Genomic DNA, 17925 nt, shown 5'->3' with positions numbered 1-17925 from the left:
CCCCAGGTCAGAGTGGGGCTATGGCCGATTCACACCACATGGAATCTGGACTCCTTGAGTCCAGTGCGTTTGCAGCTGATTGACGCCAGCCCAGGATCGGGCCCTGCTGGAGCCACACCGCTTTCCACTGGATGTGGAGCTGGGCTTGTGCCTATTTTTAGCAATAGTTGGTACAAACTAGCTCTGAGTTACTTCCTGCGCAGACACTCATAGAATCATAGGCTGAGACAGTCATCTAGTCCAGTGGCTTTCCACACTACCATCCCCCTTTCAGGAGGCTGATTTGTCTGGCGTTAGGGTGACCAGATGTCCTGATTTTATAGGGACAGTCCCGATTTTGGGACCTTTTTCTTATATAGGCTTCTATTACCCCCCCACTCCCGTCCCGATTTTTCACATTTGCTGTCTGGTCACCCTATCTGGCATGCCCCCAAGTTTCCCCTCACTTAAAAACCATTTGCTTACAAAATCAGACCTAAACATCCAAAAATGTCACAGCCACGAGTGCTGAAAAAAATGCCGCCTTTCTCATTTTTACCATATAATTATAAAATAAACCTGTTGCAATATAAATATTGTACTTCCATTTCAGTGTAGCATTTAATTTCAGCGAGGGGAACTATGCACAAATGAGGAGGTTAGTTTAAACAGAAATTAAAGGGTACGGCGCCAAAAGTGAAATCTCTGCACGTTGAGTGGAAGCTTTTTAAAGACACCGTAATAGACTCAACGTAAATATATACCCCGAGTTAGAAAACAGAACCCAAAAAGAGCCACCGTAGCTAAACAACAAAGTAAAAGAAGCAGTGAGAGGCAAAAAGGCATCCTTTAGAAAGTGGAAATTAAATCCTATTGAGGTAAATAGAAAGGAGCATAAACACTGGCAAATGAAGTGTAAAAATACAATTAGGACTGCCGAAAAAGAATTTGAGGAACAGTTAGCCCAGTGGTTCTCAAACTTTTGTACCGGTGACCCCTTTCACATAGCAAGGCTCTGAGTGCGACCCCTCCCATAAATTAAAAACAGTTGTTTATATATTTAACACCATTATAAGTGCTGGTGGAAAAGCAGGGGTTTGGAGTGGAGGCTGACCGCTCGCAACCCCCCGTGTAATAACCTCACGACTCCCTGAGGGGTCTTGACCCTCAGTTTGAGAATCCCTGAGTTAGCCAAAGACTCAAAAAGTAATAGCAATTTTTTTTTTAAAGTACATCAGAAGCAGGCAGCCTGCTAAACAACCAGTGAGGCCACTGGATGGTCGAAGTGCTAAATGAGCACTCAAGGACGATAAGGCCATTGCAGAGAAACTAAATGGATTCTTTGCATCGGTCTCCACGGCTGAGGATGTGAGGGAGATTCCCAAACCTGAGCCATTCTTTTTAGGTGACAGATCTGAGGAACTGTCCCAGATTGAGATAGCATTAGAGGAGTTTTTGGAACAAATTGATAAATTAAACAGCACTAAGTCACCAGGACCAGGTGGGATTCACCCAAGAGTTGAGAAGGAACTAAAATGTGAAATTGCAGAACTACTAACTGTAGTCTGTAGCCTATCATTTAAATCAGCTTCTGTACCAGATGACTGGAGGATAGCTAATGTGATACCAATTTTTAAAAAGGGCTCCACAGGTGATCCCGACAATTAACAGGCCTCTACACCTGACTTCAGTACCAGGCAAACTGATTGAAACTATAATGAACAATATTGTCAGACATAGATGAACAGGAAGAGGAAGAGTCAACGTGGTTTTAGTAAAGGGAAATCATGCCTCACCAATCTACTAGAATTCCTGGAGCAGGGTCAACAAGCATGTGGACAAAGGGGATCCAGTGGATATACCGTATTTAGATTTCAGAAAGCCTTTGACAAGGACACTCACCAAAGGCTCTTACACAAAGAAAGCTGCCACGGGATAAGAGGGAAGGTGCTCTCATAGATTGGAACAAAGAACATTTTTTGGTGAGAGAACCTGATATTAAACTGTCTCAGGACCCAGCAAACAGACAGGATCTCTGGTTCTAGGCGGGCCAGGTCCCAATCCTTAGGAAAGTACTGGAAGGACTTTGGCCTGTTGAAGCTGTGCTGGGCTTCTTATGACCACAAGGAAAGGCCCTGTGTGGGAGTTGAAGGCCTAATAGCCAGCCAGAGCCTTTGCTGAAGCGAGGGGGTGATCTCTGGTAGGCTTATTACCATGTGTGTAGGTTTTTTTTATTGTATTTAATGTGCTTTCTAAATCTGCTTGCTTAGAAACAGCTGTGTGGAAAGTTATACCTGTGGCAGTCACGTCACGTACCATCTCTGAGGGGAGATGCTGGGGTGGTCTGTCTTTGGCTGGGGATATCATAGTATGGTCGGGATCGTGCAGGCAGGTACAATCCCCAGGAAGGGGAGAGGGATGTTCCCACCCAAGAAAGGCAAAGCCTGAAAGCTGGGGCCTTGGCTGGATCACTTATGAGAAAAATACAGGAGCCGTTGCTCTGAGCTGTATCACTCCCTTATGGCCTTAAACAAATCTAGAGAGACCAGGTGGAGGAGGTGATATCTTTTATTGGACCAACTTCTGTTGGTGAGAGAGTCACGCTTGTGAGCTGTTCTTCAGGTCTGGGCTCCGTGTAAGCTCCAAAACGCGGCGGCATTGATTCTGCTCTTTTCTAGCCCTGGGGCCACAGTCTCTGTTCCTGGGAGGGTTTAAAAGTCTCGGTGGTTTTGGTCCTGAGAGGAGGGGCCGGGTCTGCGCTGGAGTAAAGTGACCCAGTGGGGTAGGGTCCAGAGCGTCTGTCTGCCGGGAAGGAGCCCGGGGAGCGTTGGGGATGTGAAACAGACTCCAGCCCCTTCTGAAACCTCCCCCATCGCCCCTCTCGCCCCGACAGGCTGCAGAGTAACCACCAGCTTGTCCCATCCTCCCAGGGCCCGGGGCAGGGAAATGGCTGCAGTGATACCGGCTCAGGTAGGGGATTTTCAGGGAGCTGTGGGTGGGTTGGTGTCTGGGAGCGGGACAGGAAATAGGGTGAAGAAGGGGGCAGGGCAGGATGTGAAAACTTGCTGGGACGGGAACTTCCCTGTTGTCAGGAAGTGGGAATTTCCCCAGGGTGGGGACAGAGCTAAGAAAATCTCAGCGCTGGAGCCTGAACCTACTAGCCAGGGCTGCTCTGGAATACGAAGTGGGCACCCAGGGGAGAGGCCTTGTCCCCTCACCCCCAGCTGCTGCCCCGGACCCTGCTGGGGAGCTCCATCTCCTGTATCAGCCTCTGGCTAGTGGGCGTGTGATGAACGGGAAGGCCCCTGCCCACCTGCATCTGCTGGGAGGGACAAGGAGCTCCCACCTTCTCCCCTCCCTGAAGCCTCCTGGCTGCTCTGAGCGGGGTGGGGGTGGGATTCTGCTATTCCATGACCCCCCAAAGCTTCCATTTTATTGACCCTCCTCCCCTGTGACTAGCAGGATTGTGGCTGGGGCAGCAGGTGCTGAGTGGGGTCTCTTGTTGTTTCAGGGGTCGGTGGCCTTCGAGGAGGTGGCTGTGTATTTCACCCAGGGGCAGGGGGCTCTGCTGGACCCCGCTCAGAGAGCCCTCTACAGGGACGTCATGCAGGAGAATTACGAGACGGTGACCTCGCTGGGTAAGGGATTCCCGTACCCTCGGGTATTAAAAGCCGTGGGGTCTGTGATGTGCCCAGTTTTTCTGCTCAGGTTCTTTCCTGGTCAGTTAGATTTCCCAGTCTCCTGACCCAGTGTGAGACTTTCATCTGCGCACACCTCCCATAGGACAGGGGAGCCAGCCACGCAGTGAGGATGCCAGTTCACCCCCACCCCTCAAGCTTTCCAGGGGTGGAAGCAGTGTCACACGCACAACTGCCCCACACCACCACCACCACACCCAAAGATGTGCCTCACCGAAGGAGCTCGAAGGCCATGTTCCCATCTATGTGGTGTTAGGGGCTGTGCCTTTAAGGGCTAAGCTTCCCAGACAGAATCTGGGCCGAGGGGCAGTGAAGTTCTTGTTGTTATGCACACAGAGTGGAAACAAGGCAGAGCTCTCACAATCACTGTGGGTACTGAGTGATCACTGGGCACCACAGTTGGCTTGGATTCCACATCCCCCCAGCACAGGTTAAAATCAGGGGAATGTGCTTTGTGACTAATACTCTCCCAGTACCTGACACACGCTGATCTCACCTGGTTCCACCCCCCTTGAGCAGGAAACCCCGTTCCCAAACCTGAGTTGATCACCCAGCTGGAACGAGGGGAAGAGCTGTGGGTCCCAGATCTCCAGACCTCCGAGGAAGGGGAGATCCCAAGAGGCTCCCGTATGGGTGAGTTGTCGGTTTCGGACACAAAAAGCCCCTGTTAAGCGAAACGAGGGCGGGGAGGGGGGAACTGTAACACCTCCCCGCCCCAAAAGGTGTTGCCTCATCTCATTCACGTCTGGGTTGTAGCCAACAAGTGTCGTATCCTGATGGCAGGTGTCACTCACAGCTGCCCGGGTCATTCGATTGGCTTATTCTACCTCATCTTCCAAGCACAGAGCCTCCCTTCCTTTTTTAACCTCTCCCTCTAGCTTCAAAATGTAGTAGCAGCAGGTGGAGCTGTCCAAGCGACCAACAGCCTCTCTGTCTCCGTCTTGTCCCACCTCTGCTCCAACATGCTAGGTGGGGAACTGCCTAAATTAGTGAATGGGGGAGATGCTCAGTAGAGAGGGATGAGTCCTGAGCTGCATCCTGCGATGGGACTTTGGCGCCTAGGCTGCAGGGAGACGTCTGTTTCTGCTGGTGATCCACGACCAGGAACCCCTGTCCTGGATTCAGGTGTCTAAGCTGTTTCTTGCACAAAACAGCTGTGGGGGAGGGAGGCTAAAGGAGGACAACTGGCAACCTTTAGCCCAGGGACTAGGGCAGCGGTTCTCAAATGATGGGTCGTGACCTCAAAGTGGGTCACGACCCTGTTTTAATGGAGTCACGGGGGCAGGTGTTAAACCCGGGACTGGAGCGAAGCCCGAGCCCCACCACCTGGGGTTGAAGCCAAAGCCTGAGGGCTTCTGCTTTAGGAGATGCGGCTCAGACTTCAGCCCACCCCCCGCTCCGGGTGATGGGGCTCGGATTGCGGCTTCAGTTTCCCCGCCTGGGGCTCAGTCTACTCTCTTGCCGCCTGGGGGTGGGAGGGTGTCGTGTCAGACAGGGGTCGTGGTGCAGTGAAGTTTGAGAACCCCTGAACTAGGGTATTCACCCAGCACCAGTTCAGTTCCTCCGTCTGCCTGATGGGAAGAAGGGATTTGAACTTGGGTCTCCCACCTTTCAGAAAACGTGCTATAATCAGTGGGCTGTGGGATCTTCTGATGTAGGCTTCACTCAGTCTCTCCCGTTGAAGCTTCTCTACTCATCAGAAAACAGTCATTGGAAGAGGGTCTCCCACACCCTACATGAATGCCCTCCCCACTGGTATGTAGACTCATTCACCCTCACCTTTCCGGTCCCAGCGATTGTTCCTTGTCATTCGTAGTAGCAAATTGTTCTGTTTAAGCCATTTCTGCAACATTTCAGGTGTTTGGTGTCGGTTGAAAGTATTCACCGAACTTGATACAAGTCCACAGATAGTTTCTGGTCAAATGAAACTGCATTTTCCAATGAATAAACTATTCAACCAAACAGGTTTCCCCCAGCTATACTTGTCCTGTATGTTTACTGGAGTGCCCACTGGGTGCTGGTTGCTTACTAAGCCCCCATGAAGGATAGTATCTGCCTTGAGGAGCTCATGACATAAGGTAGAGTCCTGCATGGGACTCTTTTTCATCCCACTCCCATTATTATGGCAGCGGGTCTACACTAGTCCTATGAAGGGCTCTAACATAAGGCTTCTAACAATTAAAAGAATTTGAGCTAAAGTGCCGTCTCTAGATCAACTGACTAAGCAGATGCAAATTAGATACATACAAATAAGAACTAAATCATTGACCTCTCAGACAGGTAATTAGAAATTAGTGATTCAGTATCCAAAGTCTCTCATATTCCTCCATGTATCAGATCAGCATCTTTGATCGTCATGGATGGGGGAAAGGTCTGTTCCAGGTTCCCCAAAGTCCCATTCCTACTGAACCTGCATCCCATGCCCTGGAACCTCACAGTTTTTTTCCTACTGGAGCATGACTATTTAGGAGAGTTTGTGGACTTCCTGGTCAAACCTAGAACCTGCCCACAAATCTGGGCTTTTCTAGGGATTCAGAGACACATAGGCATGTAGGGCTGGAACGGACCTCGAGAGGTCATCTAGTTGAGCCCCCTGCTCTGCGGACAGGGGATGGATCACTTGATGATTGCCTGTTCTGTTCATTCCCTCTGAAGCAACCTGGTTTTGGCCACTGTTGGAAGACAGGATACTGGACTAGATGCACCTTTGATCTGACCCAGTATGGCCGTTCTTATGTTCTTAAGTATACCTGGACCATCCCTGACAAGTATTTATCTAACCTGTTATTAAAAACCTCCAATGATGGGGATTCCACAGCCTCCCTCAGAAGCCTATGCCAGTACTTAACTATTCTATATTGGAAAAGGTATAGAAAAGGGAAACAAAAATATTAGGGGTGTGAAACGTCTCCCGTATGAGGAGAGATTAATAAGACTGGGACTTTTCAGCTTGGAAAAGAGACGGCTAAGGGGAGGTATGATTGAGGTCTATAAAATCATGACTGGTTTAGAGAAAGTAGATAAGGAAGTATTGTTTACTACTTCTCATAACACAAGAACTAGGGGTCACCAAATTAAATTCATAGGCAGCAGGTATAAAACAAATAAAAGGAAACATTTCTTCACACAATGCACAGTCAACCTGTGGAACTCCTTGCCAGAGGATGTTGTGAAGGCCAAGACCATAAGAGGTTTAAAAAAAGAATGAGATAAATTCATGGAGGATAGGTCCATCAATGGCTATTAGCCAAGATGGGCAGGGATGGTGGTGTCCCTAGCCTCTGTTTGCCAGAAGCTGGGAATGGGCAACAGAGGATGGATCACTTGATCATTCTCTGTTCTGTTAATTCTCTCTGGGGCACCTGGCATTGGCCACTGTCGGAAGACAGGACACTGGGCTAGATGGACCTTTGGTCTGACCCAGTATGGCCATTCTTATGTTCTTGTTCTTATAGTTAGAAAGATTTTTCCTAATATCTAACCAAAATTCCCCTTGCTGCAGATTAAGATGATTACTTATTCTCTGATCTTCAGTGGACATGGAGAACTCTTTATAACAGCCCTTAGCATATTGGAAGACTGTTAACAGGTCCTCACTCAGACTTCTTCTCTCAAGACTAAACATGCCCATAGGTCAGGTTTTCTAATCCCCATTTTTATTATTCTCCTCTGGCCTTTTTCCAGTTTTCCCACCATCTTTCTTCAAGTGTGGTGCCCAAAACTGGACAAAATATTCCAGGTGAGGCCTCCCCAGTGTCGAGCAGAGCGGGACAATGACCTTATGTCTTACATACAATATTCCCGATAACACACTCCAGAATCATATTAGTCTTTTTCACAGCCACAACATCGACTTATATTCAGTTTGTGCTCCACTATAACCACCAGATCCTTTTTAACAGTGTGACCACCCAGCCAGTTATTCCCCATTTTGTAGTTGTGGGCTTGATTTTTCCTTCCTAAGTGTAGCGCTTTGCACTTTTCTGTACTGAATTTCATCTTGCTGATTTCAAACCCATTCTCCAACTTGTCAAAGTTGCTTTGAGTTCTAATCCTGTCTTCCAAAGTGCTTGCAATCCCTCCTAGCTTGATGTTATATGCAGATTTGATGAGCGTACATTCCACTCCATTATCCAAGTCATTAATAAAAATACTTAATAGTACTGGATCCAGGACTGACTCCTGTGGGACCCTACTAGATATGCCCTCCCAGTTTGACAAAAAACCACTGATTGCTACTCTTTGGGTATGATCTTTGAACTAGTTGTGCACCCAGCTGATAGTAATTTCATCTAACCACAAGACAGTCTCATAAGCACACTAGGGAAATGTCAAAAGCTTTATTAAAATCAAGATATACTTAGACTTCTGTAAGGCGTTTGACTTGGTACTGCATGTCATTTTGATTAAAAAATGACAATGATATAAAATTAACATGGCACATGTTAAATGGATTTAAAAACTGGATAACTGATAGATCTCAAAATGTAACTGTAAACAGGGAATTGTCATCAAGTGGCTCTATTTCCAGTGCAGTCCTGCAGGCATCGGTTCTTGTCCCTACACTATTCAACTTTTTTTTTTTTTTCAGTGTCCTAGAAGAAAACATAAAATCATCACTGGTAATGGTTGCCAGTGACATGCAAATTGGGCGAATTGGTAAATAATAAAGAGGCCAAGTCACTGATACAGAGCAGTCTGGATCACTTAGTAAACTGGGTGCATGCAAACAATGTGGGTTTTAATACAGCTAAATGTAAATAGATACTTCTAGGAGCAAAGCCTGTTAGCCATATTTAGACGACGGGGACTTTATCTTTTGTATAACAGATGAGTACGCAGGTAGCGTATCCTGCCTGGAGATGGCTAACGATTATTCATCATCATTTAGAATTTGTCTCCTCAAAGAGGAAGTTGGCTGGGGAGTCAGAGAGGCAGTCAGTTCTCTGCCCCGATCCACCTACATCGTGAACAGAGAGGTTAAAGACAAAAAAGAGCCTTCGTGCTTGGAAGATGAGGAGGAATAATCCAGTTGTAACCACTTCCGAGAAGGAAAAATTATAGCTGGATTAATACAGTTTACCTTTCTCGGTCTTCCCAATGGTTCTTGCGTTCCCCTTTATTTCCTTTCCCCCCAGCACAGAGAATGACTCCTGTCTGGATTCTCTGTTTCAGCAGGTGAAGGTACAGTGAGTGAGATCAAGGAAGAGAATCCACAGCAGGAATGTCCTGAGCAACAGGAACTGCATAGGATGTTATCGGGAAGATCGAAAGAGAATTTTTCCCAGAGTGCTGAACAGGGAAAAGTCTGGGGGAATCAGCCCAAGTCAGAGAGGCACAAAGGGAAAGAAGCGAGTAAAGCCGTTAATTGTAGGAGAAGATGCAGTAATCCCAAGGAAACCACGGCCCAACAGAAAATCCAGACAGAAGAGAGAAAGTACACGTGCATTGAATGTTGGAAAAGCTTCAGTCGTAGTTCAAACCTCATTGCCCATCAGAGAATCCACACGGGAGAGAGACCCTTTAAATGTACCGAGTGTGGGAAAAGCTTCATTCAGAGAGTAAACCTCATTTCTCATCAGAGAATCCATACGGGAGAGAGACCCTATAAATGTACCGAGTGTGGGAAGAGCTTCAGTAAGAGATCGCACCTGAATACACACACTATAATCCACACGGGAGAGAGACCCTATAAATGTACCGAGTGTGGGAAAAGTTTCGGTCAGAGATCACAGCTTAATACGCACAAAATAATCCATGCAGGAGACGCATCCATGATAACCCACGCCAGAGAAAAACATTATACGTGCTTGGACTGTGGGGAGAACTTGAAGTGGAGCTCAGAACTGGTTACACATCAGAGACTCCACACAGGAGAGATCCCTTATAAATGCTTTGACTGTGGGAAATGTTTCATGCGGAGTTCAACCCTTATCTTACATCAGAGAATCCACACAAGAGAGACACCCTATCAGTGCCCCAGCTGCGGGGAAAGATTCAGATGGAGTACGCAGCTTGTGAAACATCAGATGCTCCACACGGGAGAAAGACCCTATAAATGCCCCGACTGTGGGAAAAGCTATAGTGACAGCTCATCCCTTATTTCACATCAGCGAACCCACACGGGAGAGAAGCCCTATACCTGTGTGGACTGTGGGAAAAGTTTCAATCAAAACTCAACCCTGAACAGACACAAGAGGCTCCACACGGGAGAAAAACCCTATAAATGCACTGAGTGTGGGAAAAGTTTCAGTCAGCGATCAAACCTCAGTGTGCATCAGCGACTCCACACAGGAGAGAAACCCTATAAATGCCCCGACTGCGGGAAAAGCTTCAATCGGAGATCAAACCTTAGCGTGCACAAGAAGCTCCACACAGGAGAGAAACCTTGAATGGGGGAGACGCTACAACTGGGGTTCGGATTTATATTAGGCCTCAGCAAATCCATGCAGGGAAGATACCTCTTAAACATCCTGAGCGTGGAAAATACTTCAAGCAGAGTTAATGGGCTTGTCTACCCTACAGAGCCTTGGCCAGGATAGCTCGGATGGCAGGGTCACCTAGTAGATAAGCAGCGCAAGCCAACAGAAATATTCTGCCAACCTAGTTAAAAAGCCTTCCGGAAGGAGGTTAGCTAAACCCACAGACGCACTAGCTGCGTCTACACTCAAGAGTTTTGCCAGCATGACGGGGGGGGGGGGGGAAGTGATTCCCCCCCACACACACTCTTAGTTATGCCAGGAAAACTTTGTAGCCTAGACAAAGCAGTTATTGGACAACAGGAGAGAGATTCTACCAGTGCCCTGACTAGGGCTGGCTACCATGTAAAAAAAAAAAAAAAAAAATCTGTTTCCTTGTTGCCACACATATTAGGGGCATTTGGCTCCCAAGTGTCCAGCTGCCCATCGCTGAGGTGAGGATCTAGCAGCAGCTGGTCAGTGACCCTCTGGCTCTGCCTGGTCTAAGCAAACCCCAGGCAGAGGAGGAGAGGCCCCCATCAGCCCCTCCTCCCTACTGCAGCCCTGGCAGCTGAGCTGATGGGTCACAGGTGGGGGAAGGGAGAGAGAGAAACTCCTCCAGCTGCTCCCTCTGTCTGACTGAAGTTCCCCCCTCTCCCTTCCCTTCCCAGCCGGGATCCCCCTGCCATGGAGATGAGGAGAAGGACACTTGGGCCAGGCCCCACCATCACTCTAGACCCCTGGGTCCACCCCCCATCTTCCACCAGCCCCTGGGCTGGGCTCCTCAGCTGACCTGGAGCTGTTCCCTTCAGGGTGAGTGTCCCTGGAGGGCTGGTAACTCCTCATCTCCCCAAATCTACAAGGGTGCTGGGCTCTGGGGGATCAAAGGATAAGAGATCAAGGGGGATGGGTTTTGGGAATGGTGCTGGAGTATTTAAATATTGGAGCTGGGAAGCAGGGGGAGCTGAGTGCTGGGGCTATCAGGCATTTGGGGATCATGGGATAAGAGGAGGTGGAAGGGATGGGGTTAGGGAGATGATTTCCCCTATTATTCATGCCCCTGCTCTTTCTGCAATGAAAAATCGACAGGGCCTGCTTTCCCTAGTACCCCTTGTAGCATCCCTAGAAAAGTCTAGAGACCTAGGAATCCTCTCTCAGCTTTGCCACCCTCAGCCTCTGAGTGTTCTCTTAGATTAGGAAGTGTGGACAGGGATAGCTAGCGCATTTCCTTCTGACCCTGGCCAAACTTTCACCCCATTTTCTAATCCAGACCCACACTGAGCTCGTTTAGCAGGGTGAGTGTTAGTCACCGAGTTCCTGCTTCGGGGACACAGTGCCTCATCCCTAGTTCTTCTTAACTTGCTTCAGGTCGTCCCAAAGGCTTTTTTGTTTTTTAATAAAACAGAACGACATAACTGAATAGATTATAAATGGATTCGGGCAGGGATAGAAAAATGGTTTGTGTTAGCCTCTGTGTTACTTGAGGGCAACCTGGTGAGACAGAGGGATTCTCACCTTTCCCCAGGACCACTTCATTCCCCTCTTCCCAGTTTTACCTTAAGAACGGCCACATTGGGTCAGACCGATGGACCAGCTAGCCCAGTATCCTTTCTTCCAACAATGGCTGACGCCAGATGCTTCAGAGGGAATGAACAGAATGGGAAAATTATGGAGTGACCCATCCCCAGTCATCCAGTCCCAGCTCCTGGCCATCAGAGGCTTAGGGACACCAAGAACGTGGGGTTGTGTCCCTGACCATCTTGACTAATAGCCATTGATGGACCTAGCCTTTTTATCTAATTCTTTTATGAACCTCGTTACAGTTTTGGCCTTCACAACATCACTCGGCAATGAGTACCACAGGCTGACTGTGCGCTGTGTGAAGAAGTACTTCCTTTTGTTTGTTTTTAAACCTGATGCCTATTAATTTAATCATTTCCCCCCTTAATTTCATGGACCTTCTGTCCATGCCATGGAGAATTTATCTTCCCTTTATCCTACCCCTGTATTTCCCAAAGTGGCACATGACACACTGTTCTTAGGTCTCCATGATTAGGGATTGCGCTCTGATTACTTTGATCCTAAATCAGGACGGCTGGAGCTGAAAGCGTCACAGACTTGGACGGGGAATTCGAATAAATCCCAGACACGGTATGATCATTCTGAACCTAAGTCCCAGTTTCCATCTGTTGGCAAAGAGGTTTGTGGAGTTTTGCCAGCCACGCTCAGTTTGTTTGCAAGTGGGAAGGGTTTTTTTTGTTGTGGTGGTGGTGTGGTTCTTTCCTTCTTTCTTTCTTTTCCCCCTTCGTTACAATGGTGCTAAAATTTTGATACAAAACATGCGGCACCAAGTGAAACAGGCATGAGGCAGTTTACGGGAGAGCTCAGGTAAAGCTGTTCTTCTGCAGTTGAGTCAAATACAACATGCCCTGGATTTCACTTGGTAGGAACATGGAAGTGTACCATAACCCGCCCCATAGGATGACCTGTTCTCTCTTTCCTGTTGGCCGTTTGGTCACATGACAGGATGTAGAGCAGATTTACTGGGGGCTTCATGAGGCAGCTGACCAGATGCTATTTAGGCCTTTCTTATTTTATCTTTTGCCATTTTCCCAGGGGTGCTGGAACAATTTTATACGGGGAGGGAGAAGGTGCTGAGAGCCATTGAGCCAGTTTATAAACCCTGTATATGATGGAAACCACTTCAGGCTAGCACCCCAAGTTCCAGCATCTAGGCATTTTCCCCAGCCTTTACCTTGAGATGTTAGCCTTGTTTGAACAGGGATCACAGTAAACAGCCGTTGGCGCAAACACTGACGGGCGAATGTGAGAGTCGTTGTCCGAAAGGCAGAGGCTGAAACAGGGCAGGAAGTTACACTTGACCCCTGGCAGAGATGTAAGATACAGTCAGATGGGGCAGGGTGGGAGGGGAGAGAGACACAGTCAGAATCCTGCAGGGTTTGCTTTTGAGATCCAGGCAGCCGAGGTGGCATTCGGTGCACAGGGGCCAGCGAGACAAGACGGTGAAGCTAAAGGGCTCTGAATGAGCCCTCCAAGGAAATGATGGGGTTGTCTCTTGATTCCTAGGAGGCTGAGTGGAGCTGAGAAGAGAGGTAGGTTAGTCAGCTGGCCTGTTCTTTCCAAAATCCAGGGTGAGCCCCATCACCGAGGCCAGAGGCAACAAAGAACTGTGACCCAAGTGCCTTAAATTTGAAAACAGATGTAGGTAGACAGTTACAAGTGTATACCCAGGGATTTGCCTCAGCGTGCCCAGATAGGAATTTTTCTCTGCAATTGCCATCTTCGTGATACTTGACCAAAGGGGTCTGTGTGCGGTTGTCGTGGTTATTGCTGGAGGTACGTATGGGAAATGTTTTGAGGGTGTAGAATATTGCTCCTGGACATGAAGTTGGTCACCTGGGGCGGGGTGGCTCTCGGAGCCAACTTGGCCTAGAGTGAGAACAGTTTACATCTTCCAGCCCAGCCAAGTGCAGACAAGGCGCGGGCGTGGGCCTTTACAAAGCACAAAAGCGTCCACGAAAAAGACCTTGAACAGGGGACAAACTGGAGTTAACGAAACGCCCTGGGTCTCAAAAGAGAGACAAGGTCTGGCACTGCATGAAAGTGAAAGAAGGCACAAGACGGTGTCCATTCTGGAGGCGATAGTCTGCCAGCATGAGTGTCTCCAAGTGGATTCCAGCTCTGGACGAGCGTTGTATGGACTGACCATTGAGTGAGAAATGCTTTAGGAGATGGGAAAGAAACTTGTTAATAAGCATAGTCTCGAGATTGCTTTTGATATATTCCCTTTGTTGTAACCATACGTTTCCCATCCTTATACTCGCTTCTCTCTGAATCTTCACCGTAAAGTTCTAGCAAATAAACTTCTATTTGGTGACACTATAGACCCAAATAGATGCCATGTGCTAGGGAGAACGTTGAACTGAGGTGAAGCTAGTCAACGGGAGAGGGCATTGCTTTGCAGCGAATCTGTGCGCGTTGCGGGTGTCCAGAAGTCGAGTGTAATGAAGCGGGGTGGGCAGACAACTCGGAGGAACCTGTGCCCCGGGGCCAGCACAGAACTTTGGGGGCTAACAATTTCTATAGCTGCAGCCATGGGTCATCTCTGCTTTGCCCCACGGGAGCCTAAGGGCTGGGGTATGCGTATCGCTGGCCTGCAGAGGGAAAATGGGGCACTTTTGTTGCCAGGAGTTTGGGGTGGGAATGGCAGAAGCTCTCCCTACCTTGCCTATCCCCCACACACACCACGAATGTCTCAGCTGGGATTGGAGATGCTGCTCCCTGGGTTTCCTGCTCACAGAGAGTTTGCTTTTGTGACTGGATCCTGGGCATCTCTCGGATCCTCTCTCCTCTTCTACCCGCTGTAAGAGGTCACTCTGTTGCTGGTGCTGCTGGGCTGGGCTGGGGTTGAAATGTACCGTACCGAGCAGGGCTGGGCATTGGGTGCGGTCGGGAGGGGGGCTTTGACTTCTGATTTCCCACTTGAGAATAAACAAGTCAAATTTAGTTTCTCAAACTCCCGGAGTCCTTTGTCTTGAATAATGGGTAACAATGGCCTTTGGTGGACGCAGCAGCCAGGTGGGAAGCTCAGCCTTGAGCACTGCGGAGGGCAGATTCCAGAGCCGGCAGAGCTCTGGGGTTTCAGACCTTTCTATGGGCCTGGAGGGTTTTATGTGGGTGGGAGGGGGTTTCCTTTGTCTAGAGGGGATTTTCCTTTAATGGTGGCTGTTGCCATGGAAATGACAGAGCCCAAGGGCTCTGTATTCCAAACCTTGTGAAGCTCTTCACGTTGGACCATGACACGGTGATGCTAACGCTGCTGATTCTTGGGGCCTATTTAGTCCATCCAAATTAAGGTAGCCCCACTTACTGCCTGGTCAAATTGCTGACAAGCCCTAGGCCAAGACGACCCCTCCCCCCCCGTGCCCTGCTACTGATGCAACCTACATGGCCAAGAATTGAAATGAGGCGTATTGGATCCCTCAAGGTACGTGTGCGTTCCTTTGATCAGACACAGGAGCAGGCTCCGACCCAGCCTTCCTCAGCTCAAGGTCACCGCTCTGGGAGGCGCCTCAGATGAATCCCCAGATCTCTTCATATCACAGTCATACCAGCCAAGCTGCTGCAGCTGGTTCCTCCGCCGGTTCAGTACCGCTACAACCAATGTGGGGTGGAAAACGACGAGCTGACGTAATTTGCTACCTGCAGCAGTTCCTGCTAGGTAAGGCGGTGTGAAAAATGACTAGCTGATGTAATATATCTTTAAAATAATGGATCACGAGGATGGGAAGCAATTCAGGGAATCTCAGCCACAGATAAGACAAATTGGATCGATCAGACAGAGAGGAGTGGCAGTGGTTTGGTTTTGGGATGCCTGGGCCTTTAAGAACCCAGCCCATGCTGATGTGCTGTTTTGTGGGAGGGAAAATAAAAAGCCCCTCTTCCCCCCCACCACACCCTATTTTGCAAACACTGGTGTCTCAGTCCCACCGGGGCAACTGTTACTCCTCTGCCCTACATGTACTGGGATTTTTGCCCTCTGTCACCCTCTGGCAGTGCCCACCACCCCTGAGCTTAACTCTGGCTCCTTTCCCCCATCCCATCTCTGATTTTGCCCTTTCCATTTTAACCACCATTCCAATCTATGGGCCTGCTTTCTCGCCGAGGGTGTGGCTCATGCTACCAACCTTACCCTGCCCTATTCTTGCCCTTTGTTTGTCTGTTTTCCTCCCCTCTCCTTAAATTTTCTCCATCAGTTTGGTTTTTGCATTCATCCTCCCAGCCCACCTATCTGCTGCCCCACCCTGCCCGGGCAAACCCACTGGCCCCTCTCCCCCGCCTTGGGCTGGGGCTCCCCTCCCACGTGTCCCCACAGTTCTCTGGTGTCTTTCCCATAACCCTGTGCAGTTCGCTGCTTTCCCCCCGTGCCTTATCTGGCTTGTGAGCTCACGCGGGCGTTCTAGCCCCCACTTTCAGTTGATCCTCTCTCATGTCACTCCCTCTTTCACGCAGTCCCACGGTGCAACCAAAGATGCCGATCCCCTTCTGTTGGATTTCCCTCTCTTGCCAGACTGGAAATAAGGCGTACATTTTTAATGGTATGATTATCTAACCAATGGAACAATTTACCATGGAGGATTCACCAATTTAAAAGCAAGATGGGACTTTTTCAGCCCTAGGAATTGTTTTGGGGCAGGTCTCTGGCCTGTGCTATGCAGGAGGTCAGGCTGGGTGGTCACAAAGGTTGCTTCTGGCTTTGGAATCTATCAATCACCTGATAGTGGGATGGATTCGTTGGGCTACTTTCCCTGACCCTGCTCCTTTAGCCACCAATGGATGGGTCATCTGCCTGGTGGTGGCCTCTGACCCACCTCCACTCCTTAATGGTGGCCTCTGACCCACCTCCACTCCTTAATGGTGGCCTCTGACCCACCTCCACTCCAGCAGCTTCATTCTTTGGGAAAGGGGAGGCAACGGAGGGAGGGGAACACCCAGCACCATTACCTGCGCCCCTCAGCTTTCTCCCCTGTGGTCACTAACACCATCGCTGGTCCTATTGCAACACCAGTGGCAAGCATAAGAACGGACATACTGGGTCAGACCAATGGCCAAGCTAGCCCAGTATCCTGTCTTCCAACAGTGGCCAATGCCAGGTGCCCCAGAGGGAATGAACAGAACAGGTAATCATCAAGTGATCCATCCCCTGTCACCCACTCTCAGCTGCTGGCCCAGCTAGGGACTCTATTGTTGACACTACCGCCACCAGTGAGACCTCTGATGCCAGCAGTAATGGCCGAGGAAAGCAAAAAGTGGAAGGACCCCATCAGGAAGTCCTCTTCTGTGGTCCCAGGGCTGGATGAGCTCAGTCTCAGGGCCAGCAGGGGCAGATAGTGGAAAAGAGCAAATGGGGGGGGCCCTCAGGGGGAGCAGTGGACTGGGGTGGGGTCATGGGCGGGGTCATGGGGGGAAGGGGTAGAATAAAGGAGGGGCTCTGGGCTTGGCCATGGCCAAGAGCTCTGCCATGGTCCCGGCTGGGGCTGAGAATACGACTCTGGCCAGGGCCAAGCTCTCCGCCGCCCCCCTCCACTCTATGGCCTTGACCGAACTCTCACACCCCCACCCCCCACAGAGGGGCCGGAGAGCAGCGAGAAGGGGGCGTGGCCTCGGTGGGAAGAGGGAGGGCGTCGGCCAGAAGAGGCGGAGCAGGGGCCTAGTGAGTCCCAAGGGGTCCTTCATGTTGTCCCAGCTGGCATCTCTGCCAGGCAGGTGCCTCATCAGGGAAGGCTCGAGCCGTGTCCCAAGGGGCTGCCCCTTGGCCTGGGAAGAAGAGGAAACACTCCCACTGCCGGTGACCAAACCTGCTGGGGTTTCCCCCCTCATCTACTAACTGACAACCCCAATGGTGCCTATGACCCCACGGGGGTGGGCAGCCCCTCTCCCCACCACGGACAATCTCCTAACCTGATCCTCTGAGTAAGGGTGATGATCCAGCACAAAGGAGAGGGGACACCCCCCCTCAACTTGGTGTCTCTGCCCGTTGTCCCACTCCCAGGCTTCCTTTAGCCCTTGTGTTCTCACACTCAACCACCGGGACCCCTTCTTCTTGCCCACTCACTGATTGCTTCCAACAGGGCTGGGCATTGGGCTGGCCTGGCATAAATTGTAGCTGCAACACCTCTGAACTGCTCTGGAGGGCATGTCCAGGTTTCACATATACACACACCCTGCCCCAAGCAGGTCCAGCAGGTGACGCTGTCTGAGTGGTGCAG

The 17925-nt window shown here is 49.8% G+C and overlaps 2 protein-coding genes across 4 annotated transcripts in view; one reads left to right on the top strand and one right to left on the bottom strand.

Moving 5' to 3' along the window:
- The window catches only part of LOC127033298 (putative zinc finger protein 66), a 34482-nt gene extending 20447 nt beyond the window's left edge, over positions 1–14035 (top strand). Inside the window, exons 2-5 of one of the 3 annotated variants that reach the window (XM_050921273.1) lie at positions 2873–2949; positions 3491–3617; positions 4197–4310; positions 8853–14035. In XM_050921273.1, coding sequence (XP_050777230.1) covers positions 2926–2949; positions 3491–3617; positions 4197–4310; positions 8853–10069 — 1482 coding nt within the window. In that variant the 5' untranslated portion in view covers positions 2873–2925 and the 3' untranslated portion in view covers positions 10070–14035. The remainder of the gene's footprint in view (positions 1–2872; positions 2950–3490; positions 3618–4196; positions 4311–8852) is intronic. The other 2 variants (XM_050921274.1, XM_050921275.1) reach the window with 2 other exon arrangements.
- The window catches only part of LOC127033326 (zinc finger protein 239-like), a 156146-nt gene that overhangs the window by 132455 nt on the left and 5766 nt on the right, over positions 1–17925 (bottom strand). The gene's annotated exons all lie outside the window — the stretch shown is intronic.

This window comes from Gopherus flavomarginatus, chromosome 12 (assembly GCF_025201925.1).
Source record: "Gopherus flavomarginatus isolate rGopFla2 chromosome 12, rGopFla2.mat.asm, whole genome shotgun sequence".
In the NCBI taxonomy this organism is placed as follows: Eukaryota; Metazoa; Chordata; order Testudines; family Testudinidae; genus Gopherus; species Gopherus flavomarginatus.
This window is presented reverse-complemented; position numbering and strand designations above follow the sequence as displayed.